The following is a 24,061-nucleotide window of genomic DNA, read 5'->3' on the forward strand; positions in this document are numbered from 1 at the left end:
CACACACACACACACACACACACAGAGTTACTCTCAACCAGTGGCTTATTTACAACTCCCAAGTTAAAAGAGAGCCCATCCACTGCAGCCATGCCCTCTGTCTGGGCGTCTGTCCCGTAGCGAGCATGAAAGAGGGCTAACGCGGATAGGCCTGAAATCCCAGTGAGCCAGCTGTCACCCAAATACAAGGAGTCTATGGTGGGAGAGGGGGGACCAGGTACTGCTGCAGCCCTGCGGACAGACCTTGAAGACTCACACAAACAGGCAGGAGCCAGAACAGCTTTCCCATGTGGAACTGGTGCCAAAAACTAAGGGCAAACTGCATTGTTATCTCCGTATCTCTGAGCCTGGCACTCCTGAACATTTGCCAAATGAATGGTTTCATCCCAGAGCCTCCAAAATAGCTCAACTGCCAAAGGAGTGTTTGAAAAGAAGAAAAGGAAACTCTGCATAGTAACAATTTGCTGAGAATTAAATAGTAACAACCTCAACCGCTGACTTCTCTTGCACTAGAAATATTAAAAAAGCAGAGTGGATATGGTCTCCACTATTTTTTTTTTAAAGATCTGCCCAGCTGCCCAAAACAACCACTTAATTTCTTTGCTCTACTTTCTAGCGGGCATAATTAAATATGCAGGCTGGAGGAAGAAGAGAAGAGTGGACTCAAATGGCACAGATGAGCACATGATCACATAGCTCAATGTGTAGGCCCCTTCTCTGCCCCCAGCTCAGTGCCATTCACTCGTATCCAGACAATCCTGAATAACACTTGAGGGGAAACGTGGGTGAGGAGCTGGCCACGACAGCGCTGGCCTGCGGCGCATGTGCAGAGGCAGCAGAGATTTCGCATACTTTGGATTTTTACACAAGAGACTAGCTTGAGTCACCAAACTAAAGGGTATATTATCTCTGACATTTGAAAATTGTGAAATACACAATATAAATTAAGAAAACAAAGTATTATCTGTATCATTTACTCCTAACATGTTTTTCTTACATTCACTTGGTATAATTGTCTCCCTATAGTTATTTTTTAAATTAGAATTGTACAATGATTATAAGATACCTCAAACCTAAAATTCCTTTCAAATTATAGTAATTCCTGAAAGAACACTGCCCAAATTTTGGGTTCTTTAATAAAAGCAGTATTGTAAGTTCTGTTAAGATATCTTTTAGAAAGCATATAAAATACACATTATATTTTAATGACCACACAGAGGAAAAAGTGCACTTCTTTCACCACTTGCTTCCAGGCTCTATTTGTCCTGATATATTTTTTTAACATAAATCACTTTTCCGTGGATTTTCTTTTCCTTAAGTAACAATAAAACTTCATCAAACCAAATTAACTAGCAATTTAACAAAAGTTTAAATAGAATGCAATTATTAAATGCAATTATTGTATAATGTTATCAATTAAAATCTGTTTTAGTGAAAAAAATTTGAAATTATCATAATTTTTATGTAAATAGATGCCACCAAAGAAAGGTTACTACTTTATGATCAACAGGGCAATAACAAAAATAAGCCCATAAATTAACTTTGGTACACACAAAGATACAGTAAATAAACTTTCCATTTGAAATCAATGAAGAAAAGTAGAAGCATCATTAGTTAACGTCTTAGAAAACAATAAAATAATATCCGTCACATTAAACCATCTCTGAATTTTTAGGTAAAGACTAAAAGATATCTATTTTTTAAAGTACTAGGAGAAAATGTGAAAATTTATCTGCTATTAGGATGGGAAGAATTTCTCTCATGCTTAAGAGCAAAGACCAACTTTTTGAAATTCTGTAAGACCAAAAATACCATATAAAATGAAAAAGGCCAAGGAACTCATTACAAACATTGCTAACATATTCAACAGAACAAAGAGATAAGACATAATAAATAATGGGCTCTTAACCAATATGAAGATGAATATCACAACAAAAAAAAAAAACAAGAAAAAGACAGTAATAGACAACTCACACACAAAATATATAAATAACCAAAAATATGGTTTTTGTTATTGTTAAAAGGTTCAACTGCACCTAGGTGCCTGGATGCCTCAACTGGTTAAGTGTCTGACTCTTGATTTCAGCTCAGGTTATGATCTCTTTGTGGTTTTGAGCCCCACATCAGGCTCTGTGCTGACTGTGAAGCCTGCTTGGGATTCTCTCTCCATCTCTCCCTACTCTTCCTTCCTCTCTCAAAAAAACAAAAACAAAAACAAAAACAAAAACAAAAACCCTTAAAAAAAAATCTGTCAATTGCATTAACAGATTAGTGATTTTTTTAATGAGATTCCATCTTTTGCCTATCCATTTAGAAAAATATTTTTAAATGTTAACACTCAATTATTACCAAATGTTCAGGAAAATGAATATTCTTTCTTGTCACTGGTAGGACCATAAATTAGCACAATCTTTTGGGCAGACAATTTGGAAATATGTCAAGTCTTAAAAAATGTGTGTACCCTTTGATCTAGCTATCCACTTCTCTGAATATTTCCTTGTGATAAATTCCTAGATATAAGATTTCGTTTGTTTACCCAAGAGTTACTTATAATATGAAAAGAACCTGAAATCCTCACCTTTTACTCCATAGGACTGGTAAATTGTATAGCCTTACAATGCAATGCCATATAATTACTATATAATCAAATATATTTTGTCATACAAAATAGTCATAATGAATTAAGTGAAAAGGACATAGAATACATTTTACACAAACACATCACTGGAATAATATACACCATAACTCCATATCCATTATCAGGGATTGGTCCAAAAACAGGCAAGTCATAGTATTTGAGTCAATTAGAGACCAAAAAAAAATGTGCTTGGAAAACTTCTGGGAGAGATGGTCTTCAATGGATACATCTGGGTAAAGGATATACAGGACTTCTTTAAACTGTTCTTGAGACTTTAATGTATGTTTAAAAGTATGTCAAAGAGAAAACTTCTAAAAAGCTTAAACTGACTCAAATGGCAAGGGTATTTATGGGCTCAATGAGAAAGAATGCCGCCCTGATCATTGTAGACAAGCATCTACAACCACGGGAGGACCCAGAATTAGGATGAAACACACTGTGGGCTGTTGAGCAGAAAGACAGACAGAATCAAGGAATTTCGTAAGATTGCTGAGCTGCTATATAAAGCCCATTCTGAAAAGCTGACCCCTCTGGACTTCTGGCTTTGGAGCCAATAAACATCCTTGAAACTGAAGTCAGCTTAAATTTTTTGGAACTTCTCATTTCAATATAATTAACATTCCACCTCATTTGCTTTACATTCTCTCTCTTCCTCTCCCCCCAAGACACACACACACACACACACACACACACACACACACACAAACACACACATTATCTTTGGAAGCCACTTGAGAGTAAATTACATACATCATGCCCTTCTCTTCTCCAAATATCAGTGTCTGGTTTTTTTTTCTAAATAAGGACATGGCTTAGATGACCATAGTACAATTATCAAAATCGAAGTTTTAACACTGATACAATCTAATCCACAGTCTATACTCAAATTTCACAAACTGTCCCCAAAGTATGTCCTTTGTGGCTATTTTTCCTAACCCAGGGTAACCCACTGAATCTGCTGTCATATCCCTTTAGTCTCCGTTAGAAAGTTCCTCAGCCTTCGTCTTCCATGACACTGACACTTTTGAAGAGTACAGGCCAGGTTTTTGGTCTGCTTCATGTGTCCTGTGTTCTACATACTTGGCAGAAATACCTCAGAAGGGATACTGGGTCTCTTTCAATGCGATAGGGGGCACACAATGTTGGCTTGTCTTAATACTAGTGATGGTGACTTTGATCATCATAGCTGACAGATTCTAAGGTGCCCCTGTGATCATCCCCTCCTGGTGGTCATGCCTTGTGTGACTTCTCCCTGAGTGTGGACAGAACCTGTGACTTGCTTCTAACCACCAGAATACAGCAAAGGTGACAGGGTGTTTTACAAGTGTAGGATTATGTTACCTACGGTGTAGGTTCTGCTCTGCTGGAGCTTCCTCTCCCTTGCTGGCTATGAGGATGCCTGCCAGTGGCCATGCTGGGGAACCCCCACGGCAAGATAAAAATCACATAAAATGTGGTCTTTGGGGTCTGGATCTTGTTCACATAGCATATTTTTGAGGCTCATCCCTATTGGAGCTTGTATAAGTACTTTGTTCCTTTTTACTGGTAAATTGGTGCCCGCTGTATGAATGTGAATGTGTACATAATGCTCTGTGTACTTCCTAGGTTCCTGACCTACCAAGATGTCCTGGGCTCATCTTGTACTTCCTGCCCCAGCCCTGGAATCAGCCATTTCTCCAAGGAACCTTGGCTACTTGTACTGGGGAAGGCTATTTAGAAACCATGATCTGGATGGCTAGGTGTGCTCAATGCTACAGAGATGTTCCTGCTGCTTTCATATCATATGTGTACATATGTTTCTATAAACACACACACACGGATATACATACATACAGACATAAAAGGTTGAACTACTTTTTGCTGTTTGCAGTTGAAAACATCCTAAATGACACATAGCAACATCAAAGATGAGATAATAATCCCTTCCTTTCTCTAGTTAGGAAGGAAACAGCAGTGAAAAACAGATTAGGCGTTTAGTTTCATTCTGCTTCATAACTCTGATACATATCCCTAAAAGGCTCTCTTGAACTTTTTGGCAAAGAAATCTTTTCCAAGCAATGATCCCAAATGTTTCATGTTAAATTTTTGTTTTTACTTCTCTCTCTAGAATTTTACATACTAGGTACAAAACTACTTCTATTAAGATACCCCCTGGGGTGCCTGGGTGGCTCAGTCGGTTGAGCCTCCAACTTCAGCTCAGGTCAGATCTCACGTTCGTGGGTTCGAGCCCTGCGTCAGGCTCTGTGCTGACAGCTAGCTCAGAGCCTGGAGCCTGCTTCCAATTCTGTGTCTCCTTCTCTCTCTGTCCCTCCCCCTCTCATGCTCTGTATCTCAAATAAATAAAACATTAAAAAATTTTAAAAAAAGATACCCCAGACCTGGCCCCAACCCCTATCAATTCAAACAATCCCTATCTACTCATTCCTAGTGTACACTCAGTGAAGGGTAACTTCTCAGTCATGTTTGCTGTGACTTCACTCTCTGAGACTGTCATTCCACAAATACACTCCAAGCAAGTGGCAGATAAATTTTTTAAAATGTTTTTGAGACATCCATACTCAAAAGAAGATGAGAATCTCCATGGACCTGAAACAGAACAGAAAACAGTAAAGGCCTACAGCTATGGTCTCCTGATTTCTGTATCCAGAAGCAGCCAGGAATTAGGGACTTGTACATAGCTGGAGATGCGGACTCAGGTAAAGCTGGGGAAAATCTGTCCTGTCATGAAATAAGGCTGATGAAAATGACAAATGCTGTGTAGCCTACAATTTAGAGTAAGTGGCACTGCTGCTCTGTGACTGAAGCTATGACATCTCAAATATCACAGCAGGATAAGTGCTCCACGCCACCAACATAAGCCAAGAACACAAGAACAGTCAATGCCCTAGTTATGCATAAAGTCTTTCCACAGGTGTCAGGAGTTCAAGAACTCACTGACATTGTAGGTAAACATGTTACTCTATTTGTGTGTTTTCTTTTGGGGAAGATTCCATACTTTTCATCAGATTTTCCTTTTTTTTGTTGTTTTTTTGTTTTTCATCGTATTTTCACTGAAGTCTGAGACCCCATACAGTAAAGGACCACTGTGCAGTACATGTGTGAGTTAACACATTGTAAACCACACGATGGCCTCCAGAGTCTGCAGGATAGTATGTTTCATTCTGTCATTTACTTCTTCAAATGTTTGACTGCCAGTTTGTGAGCATTAGGAACACAGTAGAAGCAAAGTCACTGCTCACCTATCAGCAGGAAAGGATCCAGCCAGAGTAAAGCATTTCCTGAACAAAGCCAGAGCAGATCACGCCACTGCTCAAGTCTCCCGTGACTGCACACCCATGTTCACAGCAGTACTATGCACAAGAGCCAAAGTGGGGAAGTAAGCCACGCGGCTACTAACACATAACTGGATAAACAAAATGTAGTACATAAACGCAATGTAATATTTTTTATTCAACCTTAAGAAGGAAGGAAATTCTGACATACGCTGTAACATGGATGAATCTGGAGGTCATTATGCTAAATGGAATAAGCCAGTCACAAAAAGATAAACAGGATCCCACTTATATGTGGGACCTAGAGTGTCAAATTCATAGAGATAGAATACAGTATGGTGGATGCAAGGGGCTGGGAGAGGAGGGGGTGGGGAGTTGTTCAATGGGAATGCGGTTGGTTCAGTTTTGTAAGCTGAAAAGATTCTAGAGATCTGTTGCACAACAACATGAATATTAATATTTATCACTACTAAGCTGTACACTTGAAAATGGTTAAGATGATAAATTTTATGTTTAGAGAAAGGGAAGGAGAAAGGAAAGAGGTGTTTATGTGCTTACCTAGCTCAGGGTTACTCTCCTGGTCTAGCTGGTTTCCAAGGCTGCTCACCTTACTAAAACAAGAAAATTATTTTCTCCCTTTAATTACCTGATTTTTATAATTAACAATCTAATGTTCCCTTGTATTAGTACCATACACATAATTAAAAGGCTGACTTACCCTCCTACCTGCTGAACAATAGAATAAAACATAATTTTGTTAGAACATGCAACTTGCTTTTTACTTAGCTCAAGGTAAACAAATTTCAGAAACGATTTCAATTATCTCAGCAGTCATCTGATATAAGAACAGCACTGGATCTGACAGCTCCACTACCACACTGTAACTGTGACTCATGGAGTGGCTTCCACAAGAGTCAATTTCCGAGTTTCTAATTGCCTGAGTAACTTGTGACAATCACAAGGTCCTGTTTCTTGAAAATGGATTGTGCTAATTCAACAATATTCACAGAAAGGCTTTAAAAGCAATAGGAGTTCATCTTTTTAGAACAGCCTGTAACAGCTAACTTTCCCTTACATCCTACATTTCTTTTAAGTCACCTTCAATAGATGCTTCCCAGTTCAACTGATTTCACTTTTCTCTCCTGGTTAAAAACTGAGATCCCTAAAGAGACTAAATGTGATGGGAATCAGCTACCTATGGTTCTTGAATTGTGGCCAGGCCCTAAGGCACTGAGCACTGCTCTGGCTTCCCCACCCCTCATCTAGCTTAGTCATGGGACTGGACTTGGGTCTGGAAGGCCAAACGGAACAGACTGCTAGAGTCACTCGTGACTAGTAACAAAGCAAAATGTGTGTTTCCACTTTTAGTTTCACCTCATTGCACCCTCCCCTCGACAAATACGTCTATGATATCTCTTTTATTGTTTTCTTATTACAAAAGCAAAACATATTCATTATAAATCCTAAAAAATACAAGCAATGTAAAAGAACATAAATTGCTGGATCACTGTTAAGAGTTTACTGTGTTTGTCTTTTGCATATTTTTTTATAAATATTGGATCATTCAATGCCTATTTTTTTATAACTCATTTTATACTATAATGGACCATCTACATTCCTTTCTTCTAGGCCTGTGGTCTACCCCTCCCCAACTTCTGAATCCAGTCCATTGTGCCCTCTAAAACCAATGGTCCCCTGTATCTTCATCTTCTCTGAATGATCCCCTTCACCTTCTTGCTCTAACCTAAATCTAAATTTCCCCAGAGGGCAATGTTGGTCCTGGCTGTTCTTTCTTTGATAATCCTCAACACTGGGACTGAAATTGGGGAAGATGCCCTTGCTTCTCCTGGATGTTTCCTCACACATTCTCCTTCCCTACTCCTCAAAGATTTTCCAGGTTTGGCCCTTACATCACCAGGCTATATACACACACCTACTGTCCCTCCTGCTGGTGTCATCTATAAAGCCCCCAGCTATCCCATCACAGCTTGATGATTTTAGCTGCCAGTTTCCTGTCAGTCTCCTCTCCTAATTCTTGGGTGATGTGAAATGACGCTCCCAATACCTGAGCCTCTCACATGTGTGCGCTCCTGTCCTGTAATGTTTCCTCCACCTGACCTCAGGCACCCCTATCCCAGTGATACCCCAGACCCTTCTACCAGCGGCAACAACAACTTTCCATCACTTCAATTTCAAGGGTCCCTCTCTTTGACAACCTCCCCTAACTTTCTGGCTCATCCCTTCTAGTATCAGACTCTAATACTCTTGCAACCTCCCCAGGACCTACAATCCATTGATCCTATGTTCTTTCTACTCTCCCTCACCACTCACCCTTATATTCCAATTTCTCCTTAAGAAGGTTAAATTCCAAGGTCCATCATTATAATAATAAATCTCTCTGTCCCTGGCCTTTCTAGAATCTATGCAGTATACCTGAGGATATGCATCTACTCTTTATGGTCAGCTAGCTAAGACCCTTACCATGCTGTCCTTACTCCCCACTAAGCCTCCTGGATTTTTGTTAAAGATAATTCAAGACCAAAACTTCTCTGATCCCTTCAAGTTTCTCATTTTTCAAACATTTCTATTCTTTCTTCTCCCTACTCCTTTAACTAAGTGTGACGAGAAGAACTTCAAGTGTGCTTAGCCCAAACAGAGAAGTGAAGTAAAATACATCCCAGAAAGATTTTAGCATGAAAAAAATATATAAAATAGTTCATTAATAATTTTCATATTTTTTAAAAGTTTATTTGAGAGAGAGAGCACACACGCAAGCATAGGAGGGGCAGAGAAAGACAGAGGGAGAGAATCCCAAGCAGGCTCCGTGCTATCAGCACAGAGCCCTTCACAGGGCTCGAGCCCATGACCCTGGGATCATGACCTGAGCCGAAATCAAAAGTCTGATGCTCAAACGACAGCCACCGACACACCCCAACAATTTACATATTGATCACATGTTGATATGTTTTACGTATACTAATTCAGATAAAATATATTGTCAAAATTAATTTTAGCTGGTTCTTTTTACTTTTTTTTTTAATTTAAGAAAAAAATTTTAATGTTTTATTTATTTTTGAGAGAGAGAGAGAGAGAGACAGCGTGAGCAGGGGAAAGTCAGAGAGAGAGGGAGACACAGAATCTGAAGATAGGGCTCCAGGCTCTGAGCCTGATGCGGGGCTCAAAAGCACGAACTATGAGATCATGACCTAAGCCAAAGTTGGACGCTCAACTGACTGAGCCACTCAGACACCCCTCTTTTTACTTTTTTTTTAAAATAATAGTTTATTGTCAAATTAGTTTCCATATAACACCCAGTGCTTCTCCCCATAAGTGCCCCCCACCATGACCATCCCCCCTCCCCCTCTTCCCCTCCCCCTTCAGTCCATGGTTCGTCTCCAGTATTCAGTAGTCTCCCTTGATCTGTGTCCCTCACTCCTCCCCGCAGAAACTTTTAAATTGCATGCATTCCACTACTGGACAGTACTGCTTTAAATCAGTTTTAAACAGAATGGCTCCTTTCTCCCTGAAAGAATTTCTTCCCTTGGTTTTTGTTTTAGTAACAGGAGGCTGGGAAAGAAGATGGGGGTACAACATGCAATTAAAAGCAGAGACTAAACAAAATTTCTGTAATGCTTTGAAATTATTACTCTGATCTTCACATGAAGTTGAAATTTCTAAGATGACATTTTCCAAAAACATATGTATATATAGATATATAGATAGATAAAGATACAGATATAGATATAGATATAATAAAGTTTATACTTAAATGGAATTAAAGCACAACATTATCAGGGCACTCGGGTGGCTCAGTTGGTTAGGTGTCTGACTCCTGACTTCGACTCAGGTCATGATCTCATGGTTCATGAGTTCGAGCCCTGCACTGGGCTCTGCAGTGTCAGCTTGGGATTCTGTATCTCCCTCCCTCTCTCTCTCTCTCTCTCTCTCTCTCTCTCTGCCCTTCCTGAGTGTGTATTTTCTTCCATTCTCTCAAAATAAATAAACTTAAAAAAATATACAACTTTATCACTATCTATAAAAGTTCAGCAAGCTGTAACTTAATAATTTGTGCCTTTTCTCAATGCCCTGTACTTCAATAAAGTGTTCTGAGCTGTAATGTTAACACCATGTAAGTTAACTGTTTCCACACCAAATGATTTGTGTTTAAGGAGTCTTGCTTTGCTTGCTTCCTAAAATGTTAACGAAGTGAAATAAAGCACCCTCCTCCCTTCATTTCCTGCCTTAAGAAGTCAGAGTTCAGTAACAGTTCATTTAAATACTGCTCCCTCTCAAAGGAATCTCCTTAGCAACCTTTTACAGCTTGTCCTGGGTTACAGAATTCTCTCCATCTCCCATTCTTAACCAGGCCTGTCTAGCTTCCAGAACAAAGAAATTTAAAACAGGAAACGAACTAGCTCTTCCAGTAGATATTTTAAGGAGGTTTCACAATCTTCTTCAATTCTTTTGCCAGCTCCTTCCCCTAAGCATTCTGTTCTCCTCCCACCCCTTCCCTGCCCAAAGTCCAGTCCAGTCTGGTAGCCATGGCCTCTCCTCTAATGCTAACAGGCGGTCCTTATTCAGGGCCATATATACTGGCCCAAACCATGAAATCCCAGGCCCATGTCACAAATACAGATCGTTAACTTGTTTTTAATTATTCTATTTCTTTTTTAAATTTTTTTTTTTTTTAAGAGAGAAGTTGTGTGAGCAGGGAAAGGGACAGATGGAGAGAGAGAAAATCTTAACCGGGCTTCGCACTCAGCACACAGCCCAGTGACTCTGGGATCACAACCTGAGCCGAAATCAGGGTCAGATGCTCAACCAACTCAGCCACCCAGGCACCCCTTCAATTTCTTTCTTGTGTAAGTTACAGAGCAGTAATAGAATAGTATATTTGAAAATAATAAGAAAAGCATCAAATCATACAAATGATTGTCTTGCTCCTTTTAATTACCTTGGTACTAACCATCTAATTTTATTAACTATGCATAAATAAAAAATAAGATTCCAAGTTTAATAAACCAAAATGTATATAAGTAACAGTTTAAGGAAATAGGTATTATTGCCTCTCGAGTAAAGAGGGAATATTTGTGTCCAATATGCCAAATTAGAGCCAGTGCCCATAGTCTTTTTTTTATGCCCTACTCAAAAAGGTATCTTTTTCTCCTATCTTTTCTTTCTGAGCTGGACAGTGAAATATGGGGGCAGCCATGGAAGTAAAGGGAAGGAGCTCATCTCACAGCAAAAGAAAAAAGAATTGAGACTCTCATACAATCAACATGATCACCAATGCAAAATGAAGAGGCTGCACAGCAGGGTCTTTCTAATATGACTCCACTTATTTGTAAGATACAACTGAAAGAGACATATTATCCCATTCCCAATCATCTACTCTCACCCACTACCAGCTTCTCTCCCTTACCTACTATCCAAGGAGAGTTTTACTTTGCCGGCTCAGGTTCTGAGCTGTCCACAGTATAGAATGGAGACTGACAAGATGACACAGGATCAATGTCAAGGAAAGGAGGATAGGAATGGGACAAGGAAAAGGACATCTCTGTGATTCTGGACTCTTCATTTGGAGTGGAGAATCAGATATTAGCCAAACTGGAAAAAGCCAAAGGCAGAGAGAAGAGAAAATGACAGACAGGTGAACTCTAGGAAAAGTGTGGTAGGTGGGATGGCTTTGTTTGAGGGTAGGTGTAAGAGGAGAGTTCCAAAGTAGCAACAACAGATGAGGAGATTGAAAAAAAATCTTTTTTTTCATGTTTATTTATTTTGAGAGAGAGAGCACGTGCATGAGCACACATGCAAGTGGGAGAGGGGCAGAAAGAGAATCCCAAGGAGGCTCAGCACTGTCAGATGTGGGGCTTTGATCTCATGTACAGTGAGATTATGACATGAGCCAAACTCCACAGTTGGACACTTAACTGACTGAGCTACTCAGGCCCTGTGAAAAAAAAATTTGTAAGGAAATTTTGATGATTTTATTGTGTTATAACCTATAAAGATAGATGGACTACAAGTACCTTTGAGAGATACTTTTTAAATACTTCTGATTGCTACAACAGTGTTTCATTGCTGTTCTATTGTACTAGTGGGCAAGTGTTTGAATTTAAAAACTATGGGGGAAAAAAGTGAAACTAGATAAGAGCATGGCTTGATCAAACAAGCTCAAGTTCTGATCTCTTATTCAGTTATGTTATACCATGTGCTACTTTTTGTTAAGATTATTAATAAATCAACAATTCTTTTAAAAAATATTTTATAATAGCAGTACTCTAGCAACGTATCTATTCTTGAGAACAGCACTATATTCCCTATAGTGCTGTAATGTCTGTAAATGTCAAGTGTTTGACAAATGATGTCTGAATTAAGTCAAGTTTTTACTTTGTATCCATAATTTCTCCTCCCTTTCATAATTCTTTTCATTTACCTAAGATCTCTATTTATCCAGGATAATTTCTCCCAGATAATAAATTCAAACTAAAAAACAAGGGGCTTATTAATTATGCACAGGTGCAACAAGAGTCACAAGCTGCAAAACTATTAAAGAACTTTTCTGTTGAAGAAAAATAAGCAGCCATGTCAGATAAAACATCTATGAATAGAACATGAGAGTTCAACCAATAAAGTCAGTCACCAACTCCTAGTTTGAAAGCCATCTTTGCCTTTTAACTTTATATTCTAGAAAGTACTCTTATAATAAAGTTGATATTATACATATAAAATGATCCTCAGGGGAAACAAGAAACAGCCCCATTGTCAGTTACAATGGGCCAAACTGAAATCTGTTCAACACACATAAAATTTATGTACCTACTTAAAATATAAATTATATAAACACTGTCTCAAAAGTCTCTGATTTAACATTCAAACTTTTAAGTATTCTCTCATAAAACTGATTTGAAATAAATTATTTAAATAGTTTGGAGGAGTACTATACCCTCCAACTCTGAGTTCCATAAAAACAATTTTTAAAAAGGAAAGAGCAAAAGGATGAAATAAAAGGTATCCAAATTAGACATGAAGAAAGCAATCTCTCTATTCACAGATAACATGATCTTGCACATAGAAAATCCTAGGGCATATAATAAAAAACTACCAAAACTAATGAATGAGTTCAGCAAGGTTGTAGACAAAAGATCATTATAAAAAATCAATTGTAACTTTAATTTTATTCATTTATCTTGAGAGAGAGAGAGAGAGGACGTGCGAGGAGCTGAGAAAGAGGGAAAGACAGAATCCCAAGCAGGTTCCACTTTGTCAGCACAAAGCCCCAATACAGGGCTCAAACTTGCAAACCATGAGATCATGACCTGAGCCGAAACCAAGGGCCAGATGCTCTACCAACTGAGCCACTCAGGCACCCCTCTACTGTACTTCTAAATACTTGCAATGAATAATCCAAAAATGAAATTAAGATATCAATTCCATTTATAACTGCATCAAAAAGAATAAAATACTTATGAATAAATTTAACAGTGTAAATGTAAAACTTACACTCTGAAAACTATAAAATATTGAAAAAAATTGAAGAACATCTGAATAAATGAGAAGACATTCTGTGTTCATGGACTGAAAGGCTTGGCACTATTAAGAGGCAATACTACCCAAATCCATCTAAAGATTCAACACTATCTGTATCAGAATCCCAGCTAGCTTCTTTATAGTATTTACAAGCTGATTCTAAAAATCATATAGAAATGCATGGGACCTAGAAGAACCAAAATAATCTTGAAAAAGATCAAGTCTGGGGGACTCACACTTCTGGATCTCATATCTTACTACAAAGAAGTGGAAATTGATTAAGACAGCACGGTGCTGGCATGACAATACAGAACTGAGAATTTAGAAATAAATCCACAGATCTACAGTCAACTGATTTTTGACAAGGGTGCCAAGACTATTCAGTGAGGAAAAGAATAGTCTCTTCAAGAAATGGTGCCAGGACAACTGGATAGCCACATAGAAAAGAATGATGTTGGTTCCTTATTAACTTCAAATCATATACAGAAAATAATTGGAAAATGGATCAAAGACCATCAAAGTATAAGAGGCAAAACTAAGAAACTCTTAGAGAAAACACAGAGGTAAATGTTCATCATCTTGCATTTGGCAACAGACTCCCAGGATATCAAAACAACAAGCAACAAAAGAAAAAACAAACATATTAAAACTGCATTAAAATTTAAAAATTTTTGTACTTAAAAGTATACCATAAAGAAATGAAAAGAAATGCCACAGAATGGGGAAAATATGTGCAAATCATGTATCTGATAAGGGACTTGTATGTAGAATATATAAAGAACTATCACAATTCAACAATAAAGAGATAAATAGCCCAACTTAAAAAGAGGCCAAGATGAACATAAAAATGTACAAATAGCCAATAAGCACAAGAAAACATGCTCAACATCATTAATCACCAGGGAAATGCAAACCAGAACCAAATGCAATACCATTTTATACCCACCAGAATGGCTAGAATTAAAAAGGCAGAACAACAGGTATCAGTGAGGATGTAGAGAAATCAAAGCCCTCATATACTGCTGATGCGAACGTCAAATGATGGAGCTGTTTTGGTAAACAGTTTGGCAGTTCCTCAAAAGTTAAAACACAGCATTACCAGTTGACCCAACAATTCTACTTCTAGGTATATAACCCAGAGAAATAACTTACATCCACACACAACCTTGTACAGGAACATTTATAGGAGCATTATTCATAATGGCCAAAATGTGCAAGTGACTCAAATGTCCATCCACTCATGAATAGGTAAACATAATATGGCATATCCATATAGTTGAATATTCAGCAGTAAAAATGAATGCAGTACTGATACATGCTATCAGTATAAACCTTGAAAACATTGTGCTAAGTGAAAGTCAGGCACAAAAGACCATATATTATATTCATTCACATTAACTAATCCACATATTAATTCACTTATAGGGAATATCCAGAATAGGCAAGTCCACAAAGATAGAAAGTAAATTAGTTGTTCTTTGGGGGTGGGGGTAGTGGTAGAGGTACTGGGAAACCGTGGATGATAGCTAAAGGTACTGGATTTTCAGAGGTGACAAAAATGTTTTAAAACTGAGTGTGGTGATGGTTGCATAATTCTGTGAATATACCAAAAACCAATGAATACACACTGTAAATGAGTCACTTGTATCTGTGAAATACATCTTGATAAAGTTCTCACAAAAAATTAAGAAAGCACCTGCATCAAAAGAAATTAGGGAACTATCACAAAACCAAGTAAATTACCTAATTTTACTGATGAGTTTTTTTACATTGTATTTTTAAAATAAATACAGTAAAATTCTCTACCAAGAGGAGGGATGATGTCAAGAGACACCATACTAAACAATGGAAGCTCTCTTGATCAGCCTCTCTCTGACTGTCTATCTCACATTCCCCGGTCCCTCTAGACTAACTGAGTTCCATCACCACTACTAGCCATGAGTAGACAAGCTACTCTTTAGGTCACCAGTGCATTGTTACAATAACAATTTAATGAAATGATGCACAAACTGAAAAAGTACGAATATATAAATACCACACAGAAAATATAAGCAAACAGCAAATGAAGAATACACATCAAAAGAAGAATGACCCTAAAAAAAGAAAATTTCAGACAAAAAGGTTTCTTCTCTTGAAGAGAAATTGGACAATGTCTAATCTTTTTTTTTCAATGTTTTATTTATTTTTGATACAGAGAGAGACAGAGCATGAGAGGGGGAGGGGCAGAGAGAGAAGGAGACACAGAATCCAAAGCAGGCTCCAGGCTCTGAGCTAGCTGTCAGCACAGAGCCCGACGCGGGGCTCAAACCCACGAACGTGGGATCTGACCTGAGCCGAAGCCGGAGGCTTAACCAACTGAGCCACCCAGGTGCCCCGATAATGTCTAATCTTTAATATGATCTATAAGACCCAGCACCATATTGTCTTCCCTACATTTCCTACAACTCTCCCTAACATTCTCTATGCTTCAGATAGCCTGTTCTCTCAGTTTTAAAAACAGTTTGATCTCTTAGGAGTCCTCACTGTGATTTCCTTCTGCCTGGAAAGTTCTACCCATATACCTAAAGCTTTCCCTCTGTCTTGCTAACTCCTTAAAGCCAAGTTTGTCTTTTATGCAGACACATGTATCTCTGAGAATAGCACACCATTAAGTCAAGTTTGTTACATAAATACGGGAAGATGTCCAGAAGAAGAAACAGCCATTACCACTAGATGGTAGGGTATGAAGTGTTTGTCACTTTCTTCTTCGTATCTTTCTGCAATGTTCTAATTTTTACAACAAACATATACCATTTCTACAAAGAATAAAGGTACTTTGAAAAACGCAATAAAGGGGCCCCTGTGTGGTTCAGTCCGTTGAGTGTCTGACTTTGGCTCAGGTCATGATCTTGCACTTCATGGGTTTGAGCCCCGGATCAGGCTCTGTGCTAATAGCTCAGACCCTAGATCCTGCTGCAGATTCTGTCTCCTTCTCTCTCTGCCCCTCCCCTGCTCATGCTCCCTCCCTCTCTTCCTTTCAAAAATAAACAAACACTGAAAAAAAAAAAAAAAAGAAAAGATAAAGGCAACAAAAAAATCCAGCTCCTTCCCACCTTGATACACCAGCACTGTAGCCTCTGTGCTGAAAAATACTGTTTTATTTTATTAAAAATTTAAATTTTTCATTAAGGTAGATTGATATGGTTCCCTAACAAGGCAAATTATTATGAAAACTTTCTAGTCTATTATCAAAGTACTTACAGGTGCCTGAGATAACTGTAGTGTAAACTCTCTATTCAGTCGAGAATACTATGTTTACTCCCAGATAATCTGAGCTATTCTGAAATCCTTTGTCAGACATATATATATAACTGCTATTGGTCTTCAAATATAGTAAAAACTATACAAAGGAACACTACTTGTACAATTTTTACATCCTATGGTTAAACCATGTGCCCTGTATTTAAGATATCTATGACTACTATACAGAAAGACATTTTTGGTAATAAATGTTATGAGAAGAGAGAGGGTAGAGGGGAAAGAGAGGCAGGAAGAAGGAGAAAGGCAAGGAGAAATGAATTTCAAATGTAACAAGTAACTAACATAATACGCCAGTCTCTATCTGATGATACATGTAATCCAAGTGAGTATTTATAACTCCATTAATACCTCACTACCAACCTCTACTAATATTAATACTCAGAAGCAACAACTCAAAGGTAGACACAATTTCCTCTGAGTACACACAAATCAATTTCCAAAGCATGTAAGTTGAAGTCAACCAAAGGGCTATATAAATTCAGGCACATTTGGGTTTTCATCCAAAAGTGCAAGAAGTAGAATGTGAACAGCTTTCCCATTCCTTTTGGCCTCCTGACTAAGGAGAAAATGCTGTTGTTACCAGCAGCTAATGGAGTTTATTCTTCCAATCCTTTTATAGAAAATATATCATTATTTTAATTTCTTGTCATGAAATTCCATTTATAAAACCTTAAAGTAAGGCTTAAAATCTGTTGAAAGAGCAGACATGATAGTAACTGTCTTTTTGTTTCTGCTTTAAGATTAGTTTGATATCAAATACTAACTTCACAATCATTTAAACAAGTTCATTATACAGCTGAAGTTATGCACAATGCAAATATTTTCATGAAAATATTATAGCTGATCCTGGAATAACACAGGTTTGAACTGCACAGGTCCAATTATACTGTGTTTTTTCAGTTAAATACAGTACAGTACTGTAAATGTATTTTCTCATCCTTATGATTTTCTTAATAACATCCTACGTAACTTATTCTATTGTAATAAAACAGCATATAATATAAAAAGAATCTGTTAACTGACTGGTAAGGTTATTAGTAGTTAACTTTTTGGGGAGTCTAAGTTGCTCAAGGGTCAACTGAACATACTTCTTCAAGTTACATTTTTAAATTACTTTTGAAGTTAACTAAGGGCTATCAAATGTCAATTAAAAGAGGCATTACTCATCCAACTGTCACCATGGGTCTGCATGAGCCAGAGGTGAAATCAAAGGTCAGTGGGCTGATTTGGCTAAACACAAAATGGGAATTTTTAAATATCTGTGTTAAAGCACCGAACTCCCACATGCTACTTTTGGCAGTTTATTTTAGAGTGCTTAGGAAACAAAAAAATATTTCCTATAATCCTTTTTGTGCCCAAAATTGCATATAATCAAAATGGAATAAGTCCAAGGCACTAACTCTGATATATTTCTTGGCTCATTCTCAAGATATTTGGGCTCCCCAACAAAGCAGACTAATTCTAGGCCTCGTTTCCCAGGAGGTTCAAATATATAGAGCAATTCTTAAGTTATTCTGAGTAAATTAGAATGAGACTACTTCACAAATCATACAGCACAGAACTCTATGTGCATCTAACCAACAGGGCTGAAGGTTCAGGGACTGCAATCAGTCCTTTGCCCAGGTTACATGGAGCAGGAACACAGTCCTTGGCTACACAATGCCAGGAACTGTAGTCACAGGAAAAGACATTATACAGAGTCAGGAGACATTCAGCCATTTCACGGTCCGAACGGGACACTAAACTAATTATCAGCATTATGTAGATGCCTTACACTGCAGATAAATACAGGCTGGATAAAGATAAAGGAAAGGTGAAGGGAAGTGGTTCTGCAACACTGGCTATATGGCCTTGGGCAAGTTACTTAACCGCTCTATATTTTAGCTCTGATTTCTAAAATTTGTTTCTTAGTTAAGTGGATAAAATTAATGACCACAGTAATACTTAGCAAAAGGTTAGCTCTAAAGTATTTTTTTAAAGTTTCAACATGGGAATGAGACACAATAAGTATTTATGTACAGTTTATATCAACTCTATTCCTAAAATGTGAACATGAATCTTTCAAAGTTTCCCACAGTAAAGACAACATTTTTCTGCTACACTACGATTTTTATAAACTAGCTTTATCAAGATTACAGTATTGACAAAAGTTAATTTAACTTTATATAATGTTTTAACCTATTCCACTTAAAACAGTTCATCTACCAAGGGAACAACAGGACTGTTCTAGTTATTCATTTAACCTTCTTTCCTGCTAAAGGGAAAGAGCCTCAGCGCTTCATAATTAGTGGTGGTTAATGGAAAACAGGGACGTGATGAAATTTGGAAACTAAAAACAACAATGAAAACGCCTCAATTAAAATACTTGAAAATTCAAATCCTTTATGTTTTAGCATTAAGTGCTTAGCAAATTTCTTCAAATATAAAAGTACAACCCACAAAATTATTTAAATAATGGCAGTAAGAAAAACTTGAAAAAAAGCACCCCCAAACTGTGGAACATAACTGCCCCTTAGATGGGCAAGTACCCACAGGAACAGGTCAGTCATCAGGAGTTTATAAATGACCAGGCTGAGCTGTGAGCCCTTCTAGAGACTAAGTAGCTGGGGTAATGCGCTGTTGAAATTATATGCCCTTCTCAAAATGAAAAGACAAAATACAGCTCAGTGGCTGACAGAGGCCTGGAGTGGGGGAGGTGAGGGAGTGACCACCACGGGACACTGGAAGAGTTTGGGGGAGAATGACAGAACCTCATTGTGGAGATGATTAGCACAACTTAATGTTTCTCAAAACTTGGAAAACTGTAACTGAAAAGGGTAAATTTTACTGTATGCAAATTATACCTTCAAAAAATGGAAACAAGATGTAGGAAAATCTGCCCCCTCCCCGACTCGTGCACCCTCTCTCTCAAAAATAAATAAAACACTAAAAAAAATAAAACAAACTATATGAAAGATTTCCCTTAATGAGTTCAAATGCTGGAAAATACTAGTATAATCAAGTACACTAAAGAAATTTTCGAAACAGAAATAAGCTACAATATTTGATCTTTTAGAAACCCTAAGTTATATTAGGATACAAGACCACATAAAAGTTGACGCAAAATTTTGTTTGTTTTTTCTGAATACAAGGAAAGTATTAAAAAGAATTATAAGTTAATCATAATATGATTTCTATGTGCTACAAAAACTATTAAAATACACAGTTGAACACCTCAAGTTATACGTCCTGATGACGTAAAGGGATTCTGCTTTCCTAGCCGTCACGCTGAGGGTCCTGGCAGTCCATGAGCCTTGCTTAGGAAGATGACTTTCTCTGCCCCAAGAAACTATACACCTCCCAAGCTACATCCATTAAGCTGGGCTTTATGCTAAACTCTCTGTATTCACAACAACTCATCTTTCAGCTGAGCAATCCTGAGGCTGAGAAGTGAAGGGAAAGGGTGGAGCAGGAGCTGGGCCCAAGCACAAACACCCCACATATGGGCTCCTGGGGTGGGAACCCACACACAGTGTGGAGCAAGCAACGTGCTCCTCCATCTTATCCAGGGCCCTTCACAGCTCCGCTCACCTACAACTTGTTAGAAGCTCTTACCTTGGTCTGCACTTAATGCCAGAGCTTGATGAACATCTCCTTTCTCAACAGAACAATGTAAGGGCAGAAGAGGCTCTAGCAATCACCATTCTGATCCAGGATAGCCTCATTCTCAGAAATGACCCTGTCGTCTCACTGACAGAAAAGACGGGCTGAAATCCTTATTATCAAGGATTCCCTCAATTTCCCATGGTCTTCCTCAGGACTTTGGTTTTACTGCTTTCAGACTTCAATTCTGTTTCTCAGGAAAAAATACCCACTCTAACCACACCCCAGAGACCAGCAGCTCTCAGACTGTGACCCTTTTACACTCTGAAAATTACTGAGGAATCCAAGGAGGTTTTGTGTATGTGAGCCATAATCTACCAGTATCTCCTGTATCAGAAATTAAAACGAAGAAATTTTTTAATCACTTAAACCATTTAAAAATATTAAACATGTTAATATAAGTAACATTTTTATGGGGGAAAAACTCTATTTTCAAAAAAAAATAATGAGAAGGGTGATACTGTTTTACATTTTTGTAGATCTACTAAAGGTCATGCTTAATAAAAGGTGGCTAGTTCTTGCCCCCGTTTCTAAGGTCTGGTATGACAGTCTTAGGTGGCCAAGGAAAACACCAATGTGACCTCAAGAGAATCAAAGTAAATAAAAGGGAAGGTAATGTCTAAGTATTGCTTCAAAAATAGCTGGACCATGAAAGGAGGTCAGGAACACCTCCCACCCCCGAGCCCTCCCACCGCACTTGGTGAACCACCACTCCAGTCAAGCCACATGCAGTCCTACATCTAATGACAGCACATCCACTCTCTAACTTGGACTCCAGCCTATTCCCTCCTGCTTCCTTACCACCACCACCCCCCACCTCCCAAAAGTACCACCTTCCCTAAAAAACAAAAGTTCCCACTTAAGCTGTACCCTTTCTCTCAAGCCACCAAACTCCTTGAAATAATTCCCATTGCCTCTACTGCCCCTTCATTTTACTATTTTAATAAAGTAATATATTAAGACATTCTTTTTAAAAAATTCAAACAAGGTAGATAAATCACAATGCCAGTCTCTTCGCCAGACAAAGCAACCATTGTTACCCCTAGAAAATACCCCAGGCCTATTCTGTAAACTAAATTAGTCAAATTGAACTTATTTCCTTTTGATTTCCCCTCTTTAAATGATTATTAAAAATCCTGAATGAGGGTTCTGTTTAGATTCCAATGCTTTTGATTACCCAAGGTATAGGTCAAAGAATAAGTGCTACTAATTAAGAGACAACGGAGATAAAATGAGTGATGTTCCATATAAAATGAGTACTAAACAAAATGCTACAACCATGCAGATTTTATGGCAATACAACATAAGACAGAATAATGACACTTTTACATCTTGACATATATAATAGTGTCTTCAGGGTTTATATAACATTTTCACTCTTTAAAATTCACAACCCATGAAGTCAATAGAAATTATGATAAAGATTTAATAGATATAAGAAAGCCAAAGTTCTAGTAGAAAAAAATTACTGGTCAAAATTACACAGCTGGAAAGACAGAGGCCAGAAACCACAGAGAGAAATTTTATCTTCTAACTCAAATCAAGTCCTACTCCTTTATATTACTCAAAAATTCTCACAATATAAAAAAATTTTTTAATTAAGTTCCTGCCTATTTTTTGAGCTAATTTGGAAAAGAATTATCTCTACTCCCAAAGCTAAAGACACAAAAATAAACCATAGGAGTATCTGGGTAGCCCAGTCAGTTAAGTGTCTGACTCAATTTAAGCTCAGGTCATGATCTAACGGTTGAGTTTGAACCCCAAATTGAGCTCCATGCTCACAGTCCAGAGCCTGCTTCAGATTCTCTCTCTCTCCCTCCTTCTCTGCCCCTCCTCTGCTCACACTCTCTCAAAATAAATAAATATTTTAAAAAATAATAACTTCTAAATGTACAAAAGAAAAAATTATTTTTGCTTCTTTATTATACAGTACAATGCCTTAGAAGGTTGCATTTTACTTAAAATAACGTTGAAATTTACTAACACCTACAACATGTACATATATTATCAAATTCAAAAAAATAACTTCTTAAATCCTTTATTAAGGTCATTGCCATTAACAAAGACCCAAGATTCCTAATGTAAAGATGATACAACAGTTCCCAAAAAGAACATCACACATACATACTTCCTGGATGCCACCCTTATATTTCAGCGTTACCCTTGAAATTCCTGCAAGGAATCACGTGGAAATTCCCTAAAACTCAGAGTCAGAATTTTTAACTAAATTATTAAAAATGCTAAACCTGTTTATGCAAATAACAAAGCATTTAATTCATGATTAATCTTATTAGAATACTGTTTCCAAGCCCTTGTTTTTTTTCCTACACCAAGACAGGTCCAGAGAAGTCTAACACAAATGATTATGACACATTAGATTGGATTATGGAAAAAAATGACTTAAACTATTTGTTATTAAGGGCTCTGAATTTTAGTATCTCAATTTCACAAATAATAACATGAGAAAAATTTGAAACCCTGATTAAGCTAACCTTTTTAACACACCCTAGAATTTTAAAAATATGGGCAAGAGGCATGCCTGGCTGGCTCAGTAAGCGGAGCATGCAGCTTTTGATCTCGGGGTTGTGAGTTTGAGCCTCATGCTGAGTTTGGAGATAACTTAAAAAATAAAATGTTTACTAAATATATGAACAGGCAATATAACTGATTTTTCTCCACATTTTACTCTTCTTAAATGTAAAATATATATATCTGCTCTCAATACATCCTTGTCAGAAGGCCAAAAATCCATAATGATGTTCAATACTTAAGTTATTCTAAAGAACTACAAAGCTGCTTTACTAATAAATTTTTGAGCATTTCTCTTACCTCTGTTTCTGTACAATGTGAGTATCCCAATTTACCTGTAATAAAAATACAAAAAGTTACTTTCAAAGGATTTTAGCATTTTCATACTGATAAAAATATCTGAGTTACTACTCTGGCATGGCTTCATTACATCTATGAAAAGCTATGCAAATAAAAGGTGCTAGAATGACCAAATATTCTAAAAAGTCCTGCTTAGGGATCTGCTTAAATAGGCCCATAACAAAATAATAAATAGAAAGATGGGAAGAATATTCTCTCAATTGTAATAAGATCTAAAACACACACATATTTAATATGCATATATATAAGTTAATGAAAGTAAAATAAAAATATTTTTATCAAAATTTTAAATCTTTAAAAATATCCTAAAAATACTTTAAAGGCATTTAAAAGGTACCTTTTAAAATACTCTAGAATACCTTCAAAAACTCTTTAAAGACTCTTGGGCTTCTCTCCAAACATATATTCCAGTTTAAAGATACAGTGATCATTTCAATGAAAGCATAAATATCATAAACTAATATTTTCTTTAATACATGATGGTTGTTTTTCTTTGATTCATGATTAGACAAAACTACATAATTTTCCAAAGAGGATCACCTGAAGAATAACTAGAATTGAACAATATTTGGCTACAGGAACATTAATATTTTCTCTTCATCACTGAAACATAACACTAAGGAACATGTACAATTACATGTTTCTCTCAATTTCGATGAATAAAACATACTTTTTCAATTTAAAAAAAAACCTTTTTTTAAATCTAAATCCCAAAGCTTTTATTTATTTTTTTAATAGTTTATTGTCAAATTGGTTTCCATACAACACCCAGTGCTCTTCGCCATAAGTG

General features: G+C 37.2%; 1 protein-coding gene across 2 annotated transcripts in view; it reads right to left on the reverse strand.

The window, feature by feature from the left end:
- Positions 1-24,061, reverse strand: part of SPIRE1 (spire type actin nucleation factor 1) — a 216,143-nt gene that overhangs the window by 164,617 nt on the left and 27,465 nt on the right. For both annotated transcript variants that reach the window (XM_029922848.1, XM_029922847.1), the window contains exon 2: positions 23,212-23,246. In XM_029922848.1, the coding sequence (XP_029778708.1) occupies positions 23,212-23,246 (35 nt within the window). The remainder of the gene's footprint in view (positions 1-23,211; positions 23,247-24,061) is intronic.

The sequence above is a fragment of the Suricata suricatta genome, chromosome 14 (genome assembly GCF_006229205.1).
Source record: "Suricata suricatta isolate VVHF042 chromosome 14, meerkat_22Aug2017_6uvM2_HiC, whole genome shotgun sequence".
Taxonomy (NCBI): Eukaryota; Metazoa; Chordata; class Mammalia; order Carnivora; family Herpestidae; genus Suricata; species Suricata suricatta.